The 12,773-nt window shown below is 40.4% G+C and overlaps 1 protein-coding gene across 4 annotated transcripts in view; it reads right to left on the bottom strand.

Moving 5' to 3' along the window:
- Positions 1 to 12,773, bottom strand: part of CDKL1 (cyclin dependent kinase like 1) — a 53,656-nt gene that overhangs the window by 26,600 nt on the left and 14,283 nt on the right. For all 4 annotated transcript variants that reach the window (XM_081292134.1, XM_081292135.1, XM_081292136.1 and 1 more), the window contains exon 3: positions 688 to 809. In XM_081292134.1, the coding sequence (XP_081148260.1) occupies positions 688 to 809 (122 nt within the window). The remainder of the gene's footprint in view (positions 1 to 687; positions 810 to 12,773) is intronic.

Here is a 12,773-nt window from a genome sequence, read left to right as displayed (position 1 = left end):
TCCTGAACATGAAAAGCCTGTATCATGGTCACTAACAAACCATGAGACACTTTAATCCCATTTGCCTGGAGGTCATGGAGGATCTTTACAACCAGCAACCTCAGGGCAGAGCGTCCTTGGCCGAGGCTAGAAAGAGCTGTTGGAAGAGCCTCAGCCTCCTGTCCCTGAGGTATGTATGTGCCCAGGGATTCGGGGACCATTCTGTGACTCTGACCTACAAGGTACTCTTCATATTCTCCCCAGCCAAAGCTGAGCTCCCAGGAACAGAGCAAAAGAAGAGGATGGAATATCCTTTTCCCTTACTGACCACTCTAACTCTTCCCATTTCCACTGCAAGGCTACCTCCACCATGAGGCCTTCTTTGATTAACTCACATTTTTTTTTATAATGGTACTGGAAATTGAACCCAGGGCCTCACACAGGCTGGGAAAACTCTACCTCTGAGGTACATTCCCAGCCCTTTTTATTTATTTATTTATTTTAATTTTGAGACAAGGTCTCAGTAATTTGCTGAGACTGGTCTCGAACTTGCAATCATCCTGCCTCAGCATCCCAAGTCCCTGCAATTGCATGGGTGTGCCACTGTGCCCGACTTAACCTAGTCTTAACAGGAGTCATTGCTACTTTTCCTTCACAGATTCTGGTGTGTTTGTGCTTTGTTTCGTTGGTAAGGGATAGATCACTCACCCTCTTTGGTATCTGTCCAACTCATGGAGAACTGTGTGGTCACAATACTCAAATACCAGGTGAAGCCTCCGCTTCCTCCTGAAGACCTCCAGGAGGTTGACGAGGTTGGGATGCTTGAGTTGCTGTAAACACAAAAAGCAAGGTGGCAAATATGAGCTGTGAAAGGCAGTTTTCTCTAATTTTGATCCAACAACAACACCAACAACAAGGCTGTTTGCCTTTAGGAGTTTCATTTCTTGGATTGAAGAAGGCTATAATCAATATTATCTTACCTCTCTTTTTTTTTTTTTTAAAGAGAGAGTGAGAGAGGAGAGAGAGAAAGAGAAGAGAGAGAGAGAGAATTTTTAATATTTATTTTTTAGTTCTCGGCGGACACAACATCTTTGTTGGTATGTGGTGCTGAGGATCGAACCCAGGCCGCACGCATGCCAGGCGAGCGCGCTACCGCTTGAGCCACATCCCCAGCCCTATCTTACCTCTCTTTATGGGCTATTTTTATAGTAGCAGTGGATTACACAAAGGGGAATGAAGGGAAGGGAGGGAGGATGGGAATAGGAAAGAGAGTAGAATGAACCTGACAGAACTTTCCTATGTTCCTATATGAATACACCACTAGTGAATCTCTACATCACGCACAACCACAAGAATGGGATCTAATTAGAGTAAGTTATACTTCATGTATGTATAGTATGTCAAAATACACTCTACTGTCAAGTATATCTAAAAAGAACAAATAAAAAAATTTTATAAAAAAATGATTATAACCCAGAAGGTTTGTGAAAGCAAACAGGTAAAAGAGGCTGAAAAACAAGAGAACAAAAAGGTAAGGAGATCTTTTTTTTGGGGGGGTAGTATATTTTTATTAATATCTATGATCAGCTTGCATATAAGTAATAACACTTCTTTTGTCTAGTTTCAACAATCTTTATGATTCTTCTATACCCAGAAGCCTATTAGACAGTTCACATAAATATCATATAGTATAAACATTTCTAAACCATTATCAACACATCTGAAACCTAATTTATTATCTTCCCTCCTTAGGAGGGTCACCACTACTCTAAAGTCTTTATTTATATGTAAATACTTTCAATAAAGAGTATTTCAATAACCTGCCTGGGAATTGCAATCCTTCCCCAGCAGTTCTGACCACCCCCCACCTTGCTTTGTATTTTGCCAAGTTCATCCTCCATATCACTTGTCTATTCTGTTCATAGTGTATTGTCCTTCCCCCTTCCCTCAATGCTACAGTGTAAACTCCACTAGGACAGTAGGGGACTTTTTAAGTTAACACAAACTCAGCCTTCCAACCTTGTATCAAATGTCCTTCCAAAGGAGATCTTCCATGGTCTCCCCAGTGCCCAATAAATCTCAAAGCCACCCTGAAGGGTGTCTTTCTCACAATTACTAAGGAATCATTAAGTAGTAATTAATACATAACGCTTACTTAGTAATCATTGTTCAGCTGATTGTCTAATGTTGCCTGGTGTTGAGACACCTGTAGATACAACAAATAAATGCAGCAGACTATAAGAACCACAGTGTCAGGACCTGTGTTCTCTTTATTCAGATCATGCCATCGTACCTCCGGCCCTGCACCTGTGCACAACAGCCATTCAATGATGATTGGTGAATGTTAGAGTGAATCAAGATTCCTACGCTGATGAAACACTTTAAAACAGAAAGATGAAAGCCATCCAACGTGACTGCCTGCAAGTGTGTATCCAGAAAAGCAGGGCAGGAATGGATGTTGGCTTTGGCAAAAGATAAACTTCCTACTTAATTTTCTGGCACCTTTGTACAGAGTCCTATCAGAAATGTCACATCTCAGCACTTACCTCATTTTTCTGAAGAAGTAAGAGACTTGAACTAAGGAAGACAAAGCATTTCACAGGAAAACACACCAACCTTTTGGCAGGGATTCCCTTCTTGATTCACTGACTTAGTTAATCATCCTGAGTATCCATTTTATTTATTGTATTATTTAAACAGTTGGGACTTTGCTACTCCTTTTTCAAATATTCGTGGATTGTATCAACAAATAATTTTCCATAAGAATTTCACAATCAAGTATTGCTTTATCATATTAACTCTCCCAATATTAAAAAGTATGGTAAAATACATGTAACTTAAACTTTACTACCTTCACCATTTTTTAATTGCACAGTTCAGTGATACTAAGCACACATTCATATTGTTGTGCAAACATCACCACCGTCCACCTCCAGAACTTTCCATTTGCAAAACTGAAACTGCATATCCATTCAACAAAAACTTCCCACTCCCTTTTCCCCAGGTCACTTGTAGCCAACATTCTACCTTCTGTCTCTATGATTTTGACTACCCTTGGTATCTCATATAGGTGGAATGACACTATATTTGTCTTTTTATGATGGCCTATTTCACTTAACATGATGTCCTCAAGGCTCAACCATGTTATAGCACATGTCAGCCCTTCCTTTTTAAGGCTGGATACTATTCCATGGAAATAATTTTCTTTTCCATTCATCTATTGATTGATGGATATTTGGGTTGCTTCTACCTTTCAACTATTATAAATAATGCTGCTATGAATATGGGCATACAACTGAGTCTCTGAGACTCTGCTTTCAATTCTTTTTGTCATAAACAGGGCTGGGTGACTGTTTTGTTTTGCAATTCAAAGTATAGTGAGAGGTCTTAATTACAGGCAAGCAGGGACTCCATAAGAGATAAAAGGTGGATGGAGAAAAGCTAAAGTTCTTGAACTTCATGCTGTAAGATGTTTATATAGGCCATGAGAAAGTTACTAAAAAGTTATTTTCTCTATAAAATCTCTCTGTACTTTCAAGATGAGAAATTTATGTTTTATCAAGTATATACTAGATACACTAAAGTCAATGACTTGGTCTATTTGTACTGGAACAAAATATCTTAGATTTGGGTAATTTATGAAGAATAGGAATTTGTTTCTTATAGTTCTGGAAACTGAGAAGTCCAAGATGCCTTGCAAAGGTGGCTTCTAAGATGGCACTTCATTCCTATGTCTTCACAGAGTAGAAGACAGAAGAGCAAGAGAGAAATCCCTTTAATTCTGAGCCCATTTATTTTATTTTTAATTTTTTATGGTGATGAGAATTAAAACTATGGCCTTGCACATACTAAACACACACTCTAACACTGAGCTACATATGCCCCCAGTCTCTGAGCCCTTTTTTAAGGTTGTGAATCTCAATAATATGGCAATCAGGCCTTAATCACCTCCCAAAAGCCATAGCTCTTAATACTGATGCATTGGAGTTAAGCTACAACATGAATTTTAGAGAGAACCATTAGCTTCATTTGGATATTAGAAGAGAAGGTATCCCAAACTATAAAATTTATGTTATCGTATCTGGAAACTTTTAGCCTGAACAAACATTTTCTGGACATAATAGGAAAGAACTGACTTCTATCTTAAATCCACAAATGTCATTGGTTTAGATGTCTCAGACCAAAAGCAAATAACCAAATTAAAAGGGACTAAACAGCTGCTTTATGATAGAATTAGCAGAAAGCAGATTTTTTTTTCAGACTGAAAAATATCATACTTAGGCTTCACTCTCATTTTCATACTGTTTGCTCCTTTGATGATATTGAGGGCAAGACTGCAAATCTGAGAGTCTTTGAATTTTTGTTTTGTTTTGTTTTGTTTCATATCTAGTTCTCACTGTCATCTCTGGCCAAGTTTTTAAGCAAAAGTAGAAATTCATCAGTCTTACCCAAACACAACCTGACCTTCTCTGAATACTGGAACTAGTGCCTTCATTCTCCACATACAGATCTGCAGTGATCACTACAGGGCACAGCTGCCCAGGATAAGACCCAGAGGTCCTCTTCATTTGGCCTCTGTTTACCTCTCCAGCTTAATGCCTTAGAATTTCCTCCCAGACCCACAGAATTTCTCTCACTTCCTGCAACGCTCACATATCTTTTCATTTCAGGATTCATTTCCTCTCTCAGAAACACCCCGCACTTCCAGATGTCACTTTTTCTAACCAGCATCCTCGAACACAGCTGGTATTCACTAGAAGAGCTATCTATGACCTCAGGACCCATCAAGAGGTATCACTGTGGCATTATCCCAGTAGTAGCCATTTCTCTGGATGGGACCAGGAACTATTGATTATATTCATCTTGCTATGCTACTACTATGTACCTTTTGACAACTCAGATTCTAAAAATGTACAACATTCTGTTCAAATACCATGTAGTTTCTTTTCAAAATTTGGCTAGTATAAATGAGGTGGGTATTTCTATTTTTGTTTTTATAGTACTGGGGATAGAAGCCAGGAATGCTATACCACTAAGTTATGTCCCAACCCTTTTATTTTTTTATTTTGAAAGAGGGTCTTGTTAAGTTGCACAGGCTGGCCTTGAGCTTGCCATCCTCCTGCCTCAGGTTCCCTAGACGCTAGATTACAGGTTTGTGCCACCATTCCCAGCTATATAAATGAGGTTTTGATGAGCAATTTACTAGCAGGTTGACTTTAACTTTGAATAAGATAGTTAACCTCTATAATCCTTAGTTTCACATGTGCAAAAGTAGGTATTTAAGGGTTGTAGTGACAATTACACATAAGCCATGAATAACTATCTCAGGAACATGTTAGCCTCTTTATGAAGTTTAACTATTGGTATTGATTCCTTTGGTTTAAATCCATTTTTATTTAGGACATTTTTCTCTACTCATCTTATTCAACAATTTCTTATATATTTTTCAAAAATAATTATTTTCTATTAGTATATTTTAATTACACAGAATAATGAGTTTCATTGTGTCATATTCATACATGCATCATATATAATATATATAATGATAAATAATAACATTACATATTATTATATGATTACTGTAATGTATTATGTAAAAATTATACTATTATATAATACACAGTAATGTATAAAATATATTGATATATATTTTTATTTTATTTTTTATTTTGAGACAGGGTCTCATTAAGTTGCTTTGGGTCTCACTAAGTTGCTGAGGCTAGCTTTGAACTTGCAATCCTCTTTCCTCAGCCTCCTGAGTGTTTGGGATTACAGGTGTGCACCACCTGGTGCATACAACATATTTTGATCAATGAACACAAGGTACTATGCTATCCCTGAGGATATAGAGACAAATAAAGCAAGTACTACCCTTTCCCTTATGGAGCTTATAACATAGGAGGGGAGATAGACATTGGGCTAGTAATTACAGAAATAATAAATGTTACAAAAATCAAGCTAGGGGCTGGGAATGTGGCTCAGGCGGTAGCGCGCTCGTCTGGCATGCGTGCGGCCCGGGTTCGATCCTCAGCACCACATACCAACAAAGATGTTGTGTCCGCCAAAAACTGAAAAATAAATATTAAAAATTCTCTCTCTCTCTCTCCTCTCTCACTCTCTCTTAAAAAAAAATCAAGCTAAGGGTCTGATTTTAGGATGAAGGGTGGTTCAGGGAAGATCTCTTTGAGGAACTGGCCATTAAGTTAATGGTTCATTAATGGGGAATGAACTAAAATTAGCTGAACACCATTTAGAGCCCCCAGTACAATTTAAAGCTCTAAATAGGTACAGTCAAATTGCTTTCCAAAAGGATTATACATATTTACCCACTGCCAGGAGTATCTTTTTACCATACATATCCAACTCTCAGGAGCATATAGACATTTTAAAGCTTGTAAAGTATACCGCCAAAAGGCATCTCCTGAGAACTTGCAAGGCCTTCAGCAACACAGTGGGGCATCATATGATTCTTAAACAACTTGGCTCTCCCATCTTCCTCCAGGAAGATAGCATTCATATCATTGCAAATAACCAATAACTTTGCTCCACCTTCTTTTAGAATAATTTTAATTCAGAAAGATGAGTTGCTTCAAGAAATTCAAAATATTAAATTAAAAATGTTTAAAAAAATTATTAGCTCTCTCTAGGTTGTCAGAATTCCAGGTCCTAAAACTTCTCCAGATCAACAAATATTTGATCTGCCCTCATGAAGCCAGTCACTGTCCTGGCTGTGTTCATAGATTGAACAAATATCTATATTCATCTACCCAGCATCAGGCACTATTCTGGGCAGGGGAGACACACACTGGCAAACAACTCAGAGGACTCAGGCATTAGACAAAGAAATGCCATGAATAAGCCCTCCATTTACAAGAGATCAGGCTGCGTCAGAAAAACTGGCCTTGAGGAAGTGACCTTGAGGAAAGTCTTGGGAGGGTGAGTAAAGTCCAACCAGACCAAGGAGGGCAATGGCTCCAGACAAGAGCTGGCTTTGAGCCAGCAGAGAACTTAGGTCATTTAAGGAACTGAAATAGTGTGCCTTACAGGTGAAGCTCATGGACTGAGGCCAACCAGTTCAGAAGGCAAGTCCTGTAGGGCCTAGTGGGCCATGCTAAAATTTTACACTTTATCGTAAATGCAGTGAGAAGCCACTAGAAGGATATGTATCAAGATATGATACAATATCACTTGGAGTTTGTTTTGTTTTGTTTTGTGTTTTTGAACCAAGGATTGAACCCAGGGATGTTTAAACACTGAGCCACATTCCTAATCCTTTATTTTTTATTTTGAAACAGGGTCTTGTTAAGATGCTTAGGGCCTCACCTAAGTTGCTGAGACTAGCTTTGAACTTGTGATCCTCCAGCCTCAGCCTCCCATGTTGCTGGGATTATAGGCATGCACCACAGTGCCAAGCTCCAGTTGGGTTTTTAAGAGCATTTTATGATAGCAGGATACAGAATGGCTTGGAGGAAGAAAAAATAGACAAGCAAAGGTCAGTGCAGAGCCTATTGATAGATTAGCAATGACAGTGGTGTGGACCAGAGCAGAGGCTGGAGAGAGGGTGAAAAAAGTGCTGGTCTAAGATGAATTTTGTTATTAGAAAAGTCAGGATGTGGTGATGAATTACAGGTGAGGGATGAGGGAGAGAGAGATGTCAGGAATGACACATAGGGGGCTGGGGTTGTGGCTCAGTGGTAGAGTGCTTGTCTAGCATGTGTGAGGCATTGGGTTCGATTCTGGGTCCACCAACAACTAATAAAATATTAAAAGATTAACACATAGGTTCGTACAATGAGGGGGTGCAGATACCATCATGGAAAGGAGGAGCATGTTTGATGGGGAGAAAACTACTGTTTCTGGCCCTTCAATTGAGCAAGGAGGCTAAATACCAAGTGGTATTTGGCTGGAGATAGAGCTCAAGACATAAGTCAGGGAATCAGCATGTGCTTAACTGAAGCTGTTGATGGAGCAGGGATGAGATGGAAAAAGGTTCCAAGAACCTGAGCACCCAACTGTGGGGTGGATGAGGAGGATGCAGAGAAGGAGAAAGGGAAGAAGGTTCCCAAAGAGAAGAGAGAAGACAGCAGGGCATGATACCACAGCATCCTTTGGAAAAAGTGGTCAATGGTAATGGACATAGCCAAAAGGTCAAGTGAGGAGAGGACTGAAAGGCACTCAGTCAGCTTCTCTGCCTGGGGTCCTTCTCTGACCTTGTTGGAAGTGGTGTTTAAGCAGTGGGGACCTCAGGGGCCAGTCTGTGTAGATTCAGCAACTCAAACCACACCTTCCTCCTCCTCTCTCTCTCTGGACTCTGCCATCAGGGGAGGAATTCAGAAGGACACCTCTGGTCCAAAAACCATTTGCACTCCACACCCTGGAGCTTTCAATCACAGCTCCAACAATGTGAATGTTTGCATTCATGAGGATTTAGATGTTTCTACTTCAAAACTGGATGAACTTCTTCAGGGACACACAAAGGAATTAGATGAGAACCAAGTGACATGATGGATAATCTGTTCACAGGCTCACCTGACTTCTGCAGCATACATACACGTAATCGTAACAGGATAGACTAAATGACTGTATACTACAAGGATGTCAGGGCTCCTTTAATTATAACTTTCCTATTTATGAGTGTGTGGAACCAAAGCCTCCGGCCTCATCTTATTTCTCAGCCTTCTGTTTTGTGCTGGCCCAGTCTTGAAGGTCTCAGTGAGTCCTACCAGGCCATTAGCACAGTGTGTCACTTATGCTCAATCTAGAAGCACGGCCTGCTTTCCTGTACAAAGTTTCCCTCCTCGCTGCTGCTATTTTATCTTGCCTCCCCCCTTTTATTTTCTCTGTGTGTTTTGAATACTGATGTTTCACATTATGCTGCTATGTGAGGCATTTTCTCTCACATGATTAAAAAAAATGCTTTGTTTGGGTTGAATTCAACCTGAGCTCTACTTGGTTTCCCCTGCAGAGCTGAGAATGCCACATATCCTTCTCGGACCCCTTCTTCTCCTCTGCTGTCATCCCTATGTCTTCACTGGACATCTATCTGTCATGATAAGCGTAGGACCTACATCCTCTAAGGTCTACCATTCGATCTCTCTAGTTGCATCATTTTGAAGACTTCGTACTAGTTGTCCACTTCATGATCAAGAAATATTACTTTAAAATCCTCTTTACAAGAGTACTCAAGAGATCTAGCAACTACAGGTCTACTGTCTTCGTGGCATTAGTAAGCCACAGCTGAGAGCAGCTGTCTCCATTAGAGAAGGCCCATGTGCTCTAGTTCCCCACAGTCCCCAGGGCTCCTGACACTAACACCAAATGAGACATGACTCACATCATCATGTCTTAGAGTTAAAAGTGAAACATTCAGAGTACCCATGTTTCTACTGAAAGAGGAAAAATGTGCAAGCAATACACTTCTGCATTTCTTCAAGATAAATAAGAACAAGTATATCTGTTTGTGGAAGTCACACATTTTGACACTGATCACTGCATCTATGGTCTTTCCTGTCCCTCGGGTGTCAAGGAGGCTCTGGTCTGGGTTCTTTGTGAGGGGAGGGGAAATGTTTATCCTGTGTCTGTGCTTTGGGGAAAAGCAACAGACCATTTTCTCAATGGCAATTTCCTGTTTTGCTTTCAAAAACATTCTTCTTCTCCCACAACTGTGGTAAATAACAAGAAGACAGAAATTGAAGTTTAGAAAGTGGGAGTTGCTCCAGTAAAATATTTTTTCACAAGGCTTTAAAACTTTTGAACTTGACTCTAAGTCTTAGTTACGTAGGGACTTTTGCAGTAATCCCTCAGGCACAAACCTCCACCCAGAGTGGAGAATGGTGGTGTTCTTCCCTCCTTTACAATAATTATAATAAAATAACCCCATGTATTTCTCATGGACTTCTAGAGCAGCACGGTAAAACACTTGGAAGGGCCTGAGACCTCTTAGCCTCTTGCATCGGTTTCTCTTCCTTTCCCGCTCTCCTGTCCCCTACTTCTGCTCTCTAGTCTCACTTCCCAGAACACACTACTAACAGACAGTCCCTTGGCTCAGATTTTACTTTCTGGAGTGTACACAGGCTGAGACAGTTGTTCTCAGAAGTGGACCCCCACTAGCAAGTCTACAGAATGGAATTCTGGAACTGGATCAATCACCAGTAAACAGGAAAAAGAAGGATCCTGAGATCTGGGATAGTGACATTTGGAGAGATGAATCTGAAAACCTTAAACCTTCAAATTTTCCTGAACCCTCTGGGGTGAGAGAAGCAGCTTCTGCCCATTGCCACCGCTGCTTCTTACAGAGAGACCTGAAAAGTCCTCATTTGAGGAGGAGGATGCTTGTCCTCCTGAGATTTGATTCCACTTCCTCTCAGGGCCCATAGACCTTTAACTGAAATGAGGTAGTAAACAAGAGCCTCAGGAAATAACTCTACTCAAAATTACAAGACCTGGCTCATATGAATCAGCAGGAATCTTTCAGGTATTGGATCACAGACACAAAGGCTGGAGAGGGGGAAATTCACTGATAAAGAAGCACTGTTCTGTAACTTGGGACTTCATTCTTGATATGACTGTCTTTTTATGATGATAGTCTTAAATGTGTTGCTGGCATAGCTCTTGAAGGTTAGGCTTTCAGTAGGTAAAGTGGACATGCTGAAACTGCATTGGCAGAATTTTGAGGAAGGAGCCTAGGAACTTAAGAAGTGGAAATGTGATAGTGGATGACCATGTAGGGCTATAGCACCCAACACTTGATTATGTTTCCTTGGAAGGCCCAAAGGCTACTCTCTCCATGAAAGCATAGGCAATAGGAAGAGGCACCATCAATTGTGAGAAGTTCCTTGGTGATTTTCCTCTGTGGGATGGGTAGACAGGCTGGAGATACTACAATGAAACTAGGCTCACTGGTTCCAATGGGAATAATATGATTCCAGGGTGGCAGAGATCAGGTTCTGAGAGTGGCAAGGTACACATATGATCATAATGGAAAGGAAGGCCAGACTACCTTACTTCACAGAAATCTGTGCTGATGCACAAATAGGACCTTACTGTGAAGTTCTTATTGGTGATATAGAAGGGCAGGGGGCTAGTGTGTTACTTGACATGTATTTCCAAAAGAAATCCAGAGATGGCAAGTAGAAGGTTGATGTCAACTTTTAGAATGGGGCAGTTCTTCACCCAGTTTTGAGATCTAAGTTAGTTTATAACCAGCATCACTTTAAGGAAAGATCCTGCAATACCACAAGTATTCTTCAAATGCTTTCTAAAGTGATCTGTGACCACTTACCAAAGTAAGCTGCAGGAAGGGATATGGCTACAAGATCTGAGCTGACACTGATAACTGGGGACCCCAAAATGCTGTTGTGGCCGCCTGATAGAGTACTGTCTGAGACTGGACCTTATAGGTCTATAGATCCACCCTTGAGATTATTTCCTCCACTTTCAAGTTCAAAATTGAGACACAGTCACTTAGCAGTTGGCAAACCCTCACATTGGTCCCATGAGTAAGAGTCAATATGACAGAAAGGTCCAAATAGAAGCCTCTGGAAATTCTTCCCCTCCTTCAATACAACTCTAGTCAAAACAGAAGCAAAACCATGTTCCAGGAGAAATTAATATCACCATTAGGACATAGAGGTGGTAGTCCCTATCACATCTTCACACAATTCACCTGGCAGACTACTATAAACTCAAGCAATTCATAGTTTCAGTTTCAGCAAGAAGTGGTATCTTTCAGTTGGGCCAGATGTGGTATCTTTCCTGGAATACATACACATAATTTCTGACATTCAACATGCAAACGTTGATCTAGTGAATGTGTTCTTTCCAAATCCAGTCATCAAATAGGATGGAAAAAAGTCCATTTTCTCATGGAATAGACTGGTTCACATTTACTCTCTTGCTCAAGGTTAACTTTCTTGCTGTCTGTATGGTCCACAGGAATGCTGATTTCTTGATATTCCACAGAATATCAACCTGCTCAATTATATTGATGACACCATGGTAACTGGAGCTTCTGGTAATTGATTTCTGGTGAGCAGAAATGGCAAGTGCTTTGATTATCCAATGAAGACAGATATGTGCTAGAGAGTGGGAAAAAATCTTCCAGGGAATGGTATAGGGGTGATGTTCTAGGAACTTAATGGCCTGGGGCATACTGAGACAACCTCTTTTTTTAAAAAAAGTTATTAACTTATTTATTTCTTCTAACTTGTTATACATGACAGAAGAATGTATTTCAATTCATACTATACATATGGAGCACAATTTTTCATTTCTCTGCTTGTACACAAAAGAAGTCACATGAGACAACCTCTTTAAATTGGCAATTGTTGCACCTTGGATCCCCTACCATTAAAAAAGAGGGATTGCTCTTGGTGGATCTTTTTGGATTTTGGAGGCAGTATAAATAGCCCTTAGGAATACTGCTGTAATTTGTCAAGTGATTTAGAAGGCTGCTAACATTTCTTTAGAACCCAGAGTAAGAGAGAACTTTGCAGAAGGTCAAAGCTTCCCTACCACTCAGAACCCATAACTCAGTGTGTTAGGTCATACTGGAGGTGTCCAGCTCCTGGCATGCCATGGTGCCTTAGTAGAATGAGCACCCGATCATGAGGCAACAACACTGGCAGTCTCTTTACAAGGTAGATCCAGCCGTGGCTGCTGCTGAGTACTCAACATACTAATGGCAAAAACTCAAGAAGAGCTGGTCATGGTGGTGCAGGCTGATAATCTCAGAGACTCGGGAGGCTGAGGCAGGAGGATGGCAAGTTAAAGGCCAGCTTCAGCAAGTTAGTGAG

The sequence above is a fragment of the Spermophilus citellus genome, assembly GCF_964194105.1.
Source record: "Spermophilus citellus genome assembly, chromosome: 4".
NCBI classification, from domain to species: Eukaryota; Metazoa; Chordata; class Mammalia; order Rodentia; family Sciuridae; genus Spermophilus; species Spermophilus citellus.
Note: the sequence above shows the minus strand (reverse complement) of the source record. Positions and strands in the feature narration are given on the sequence as shown.